Source organism: Callionymus lyra, chromosome 7 (genome assembly GCF_982586985.1).
Source record: "Callionymus lyra chromosome 7, fCalLyr1.hap1.1, whole genome shotgun sequence".
Taxonomy (NCBI): domain Eukaryota; kingdom Metazoa; phylum Chordata; class Actinopteri; order Syngnathiformes; family Callionymidae; genus Callionymus; species Callionymus lyra.
The window spans coordinates 746,084-751,935 of NC_141824.1; the positions used below are offsets into that span (position 1 = coordinate 746,084).

The window sequence follows — 5,852 nt, forward strand, 5'->3', positions numbered from 1 at the left end:
ATGTTACATCTTAGTAATGTTGGACCGTAGTAATGTTGTATCGTAGTAATGTTACATCTTAGTAATGTTGTATCGTAGTAATGTTACATCTTAGTAATGTTGGACCGTAGTAATGTTGTATCGTAGTAATGTTACATCTTAGTAATGTTGGACCGTAGTAATGTTGTATCGTAGTAATGTTACATCTTAGTAATGTTGTACCGTAGTAATGTTGTATCGTAGTAATGTTACATCTTAGTAATGTTGTATCGTAGTAATGTTGTATCGTAGTAATGTTACATCTTAGTAATGTTGGACCGTAGTAATGTTACATCTTAGTAATGTTGTATCGTAGTAATGTTGTATCGTAAGAGACAGAAGAACAGAAGAAACAAACGACAAGAATCTTCTTCCATCTCTTCGCTCTTCTTCTCTCAACACTGAGACGAGACGAAGGAAACAAGAAGAACAAACGTCTCGTCATCTTCAGGCTGGAAAACCAGAAGCGAGTCTTCGTGCTTCGAACGGACGTTTGTGATGTTTGAGAGAAAAACATGTCGCTGGTGATCAACATGGTTGCGTCCTCAAGGTCGTGACCTTTGCACTTTGAAGATGATGCCACAGACTCGTGTTCTCGTGATTCATGTGTTTCTACGATAGAATCCTCGCTTTAAAAACAGATTCTGTTCAATGAAGGAACAAACTCTCGATCAATATATTGATGGAATATTGATCCGAGACAGACGTGAGATTGAGGTGAAGGTCTTTGGTTCTCACAGTGATAAGGAGCGACAGGACGTCCTCATCATGGCTGAGTTAAAGGAGTGGGATGAGACAATCAACCTTCAACTCAAATGACCTTTGAAAGATTTCATTATTTTACATTTTACTCGTAATCTTTCATCCTGACTCAGGAAAAGAGTCAAAGGAACGAAGAACAAAATCCTGAAGATTCTTCAATTCAATATAAATATGATCAGAACTACAGGATGTGACGCCGTAAACAAAATGGCGTCTTGTGGTGATTTTTAACAAAATAAACATATAAATAATCCTCACAACGAGACGATGACGACAGTTCGTAAATTCTTTAGATCTTTATTTATTTGAATTATTTTTATTTATTTATTTAGTTCTTTATTTCAACAACAACATCACGTGTGACTCTCACAGTATCTCCACGAATGATCACGTGTTTCAAACAGAGGTCAGAGGTCAACACTCACCTCTTTCTCTCCGCAGATGTTGCTGATGATGGAGTTGGAGGCTGGACTGGCCGAGGGTCCGAGGACGGCGACGACACCTTTGGACATGATCTGACACACTGAGAGAAGAACATCATGATCTGACACACTGAGAGAAGAACATCATGATCCGACACACTGAGAGAAGAACCTCATGATCTGACACACTGAGAGAAGAACATCATGATCCGACACACTGAGAGAAGAACCTCATGATCTGACACACTGAGAGAAGAACATCATGATCTGACACACTGAGAGAAGAACATCATGATCCGACACACTGAGAGAAGAACCTCATGATCTGACACACTGAGAGAAGAACATCATGATCTGACACACTGAGAGAAGAACATCATGATCTGACACACTGAGAGAAGAACATCATGATCTGACACACTGAGAGAAGAACATCATGATCTGACACACTGAGAGAAGAACATCATGATCTGACACACTGAGAGAAGAACATCATGATCTGACACACTGAGAGAAGAACATCATGATCTGACACACTGAGAGAAGAACATCATGATCTGACACACTGAGAGAAGAACATCATGATCTGACACACTGAGAGAAGAACATCATGATCTGACACACTGAGAGAAGAACATCATGATCTGACACACTGAGAGAAGAACATCATGATCTAACACACTGAGAGAAGAACATCATGATCTGACACACTGAGAGAAGAACATCATGATCTGACACACTGAGAGAAGAACATCATGATCTGACACACTGAGAGAAGAACATCATGATCTGACACACTGAGAGAAGAACATCATGATCTGACACACTGAGAGAAGAACATCATGATCTGACACACTGAGAGAATAACCTCATGATCTGACACACTGAGAGAAGAACATCATGATCTGACACACTGAGAGAAGAACATCATGATCTGACACACTGAGAGAATAACCTCATGATCTGACACACTGAGAGAAGAACATCATGATCTGACACACTGAGAGAAGAACATCATGATCCGACACACTGAGAGAAGAACATCATGATCTGACACACTGAGAGAAGAACATCATGATCTGACACACTGAGAGAAGAACATCATGATCTGACACACTGAGAGAAGAACCTCATGATCTGACACACTGAGAGAAGAACATCATGATCTGACACACTGAGAGAAGAACATCATGATCCGACACACTGAGAGAAGAACATCATGATCTGACACACTGAGAGAAGAACATCATGATCTGACACACTGAGAGAAGAACATCATGATCTGACACACTGAGAGAAGAACATCATGATCTGACACACTGAGAGAAGAACCTCATGATCTGACACACTGAGAGAAGAACATCATGATCTGACACACTGAGAGAAGAACATCATGATCTGACACACTGAGAGAAGAACATCATGATCTGACACACTGAGAGAAGAACATCATGATCTGACACACTGAGAGAAGAACATCATGATCTGACACACTGAGAGAAGAACATCATGATCTGACACACCGAGAGAAGAACATCATGATCTGACACACTGAGAGAAGAACATCATGATCTGACACACTGAGAGAAGAACATCATGATCTGACACACTGAGAGAAGAACATCATGATCTGACACACTGAGAGAAGAACCTCATGATCTGACACACTGAGAGAAGAACATCATGATCTGACACACTGAGAGAAGAACATCATGATCTGACACACTGAGAGAAGAACATCATGATCTGACACACTGAGAGAAGAACCTCATGATCTGACACACTGAGAGAAGAACATCATGATCTGACACACTGAGAGAAGAACATCATGATCTGACACACTGAGAGAAGAACATCATGATCTGACACACTGAGAGAAGAACATCATGATCCTACACACTGAGAGAATAACATCATGATCTGACACACTGAGAGAAGAACATCATGATCTGACACACTGAGAGAAGAACCTCATGATCTGACACACTGAGAGAAGAACCTCATGATCTGTCACACTGAGAGAAGAACATCATGATCTGACACACTGAGAGAAGAACATCATGATCTGACACACTGAGAGAAGAACATCATGATCTGACACACTGAGAGAAGAACATCATGATCTGACACACTGAGAGAAGAACATCATGATCTGACACACTGAGAGAAGAACATCATGATCTGACACACTGAGAGAAGAACATCATGATCTGACACACTGAGAGAAGAACATCATGATCTGACACACTGAGAGAAGAACATCATGATCTGACACACTGAGAGAAGAACATCATGATCTGACACACTGAGAGAAGAACATCATGATCTGACACACTGAGAGAAGAACATCATGATCTGACACACTGAGAGAAGAACATCATGATCTGACACACTGAGAGAAGAACATCATGATCCGACACACTGAGAGAAGAACATCATGATCCGACACACTGAGAGAAGAACATCATGATCTGACACACTGAGAGAAGAACCTCATGATCTGACACACTGAGAGAAGAACCTCATGATCTGTCACACTGAGAGAAGAACATCATGATCTGACACACTGAGAGAAGAACCTCATGATCTGACACACTGAGAGAAGAACATCATGATCTGACACACTGAGAGAAGAACATCATGATCTGACACACTGAGAGAAGAACATCATGATCTGACACACTGAGAGAAGAACATCATGATCTGACACACTGAGAGAAGAACATCATGATCTGACACACTGAGAGAAGAACATCATGATCTGACACACTGAGAGAAGAACATCATGATCTGACACACTGAGAGAAGAACATCATGATCTGACACACTGAGAGAAGAACATCATGATCTGACACACTGAGAGAAGAACATCATGATCTGACACACTGAGAGAAGAACATCATGATCTGACACACTGAGAGAAGAACATCATGATCTGACACACTGAGAGAAGAACATCATGATCCGACACACTGAGAGAAGAACATCATGATCTGACACACTGAGAGAAGAACATCATGATCTGACACACTGAGAGAAGAACCTCATGATCTGACACACTGAGAGAAGAACCTCATGATCTGTCACACTGAGAGAAGAACATCATGATCTGACACACTGAGAGAAGAACATCATGATCTGACACACTGAGAGAAGAACCTCATGATCTGACACACTGAGAGAAGAACATCATGATCTGACACACTGAGAGAAGAACATCATGATCTGACACACTGAGAGAAGAACATCATAATCTGACACACTGAGAGAAGAACATCATGATCTGACACACTGAGAGAAGAACATCATGATCTGACACACTGAGAGAAGAACATCATGATCTGACACACTGAGAGAAGAACATCATGATCCGACACACTGAGAGAAGAACATCATGATCTGACACACTGAGAGAAGAACATCATGATCTGACACACTGAGAGAAGAACATCATGATCTGACACACTGAGAGAAGAACCTCATGATCTGACACACTGAGAGAAGAACATCATGATCTGACACACTGAGAGAAGAACATCATGATCTGTCACACTGAGAGAAGAACATCATGATCTGACACACTGAGAGAAGAACATCATGATCTAACACACTGAGAGAAGAACATCATGATCTGACACACTGAGAGAAGAACATCATGGTCTGACACACTGAGAGAAGAATATCATGATCTGACACACTGAGAGAAGAACATCATGATCTGACACACTGAGAGAAGAACATCATGATCTGACACACTGAGAGAAGAACATCATGATCTGACACACTGAGAGAAGAACATCATGATCTGACACACTGAGAGAAGAACATCATGATCTGACACACTGAGAGAAGAACATCATGATCTGACACACTGAGAGAAGAACATCATGATCTGACACACTGAGAGAAGAACATCATGATCCGACACACTGAGAGAAGAACATCATGATCCGACACACTGAGAGAAGAACATCATGATCTGACACACTGAGAGAAGAACCTCATGATCTGACACACTGAGAGAAGAACCTCATGATCTGTCACACTGAGAGAAGAACATCATGATCTGACACACTGAGAGAAGAACCTCATGATCTGACACACTGAGAGAAGAACATCATGATCTGACACACTGAGAGAAGAACATCATGATCTGACACACTGAGAGAAGAACATCATGATCTGACACACTGAGAGAAGAACATCATGATCTGACACACTGAGAGAAGAACATCATGATCTGACACACTGAGAGAAGAACATCATGATCTGACACACTGAGAGAAGAACATCATGATCTGACACACTGAGAGAAGAACATCATGATCTGACACACTGAGAGAAGAACATCATGATCTGACACACTGAGAGAAGAACATCATGATCTGACACACTGAGAGAAGAACATCATGATCTGACACACTGAGAGAAGAACATCATGATCTGACACACTGAGAGAAGAACATCATGATCCGACACACTGAGAGAAGAACATCATGATCTGACACACTGAGAGAAGAACATCATGATCTGACACACTGAGAGAAGAACCTCATGATCCGACACACTGAGAGAAGAACCTCATGATCTGTCACACTGAGAGAAGAACATCATGATCTGACACACTGAGAGAAGAACATCATGATCTGA

At 41.2% G+C, this 5,852-nt stretch overlaps 1 protein-coding gene across 1 annotated transcript in view; it reads right to left on the reverse strand.

Annotated features, from left to right (window-relative positions):
* Positions 1–1,187: 1,187 nt before the first annotated feature.
* The window catches only part of grik4 (glutamate receptor, ionotropic, kainate 4), a 228,806-nt gene continuing 224,141 nt past the window's right edge, over positions 1,188–5,852 (reverse strand). The window contains exon 5 of the mRNA XM_087796069.1: positions 1,188–1,303. Coding sequence (XP_087652195.1) covers positions 1,188–1,303 — 116 coding nt within the window. The remainder of the gene's footprint in view (positions 1,304–5,852) is intronic.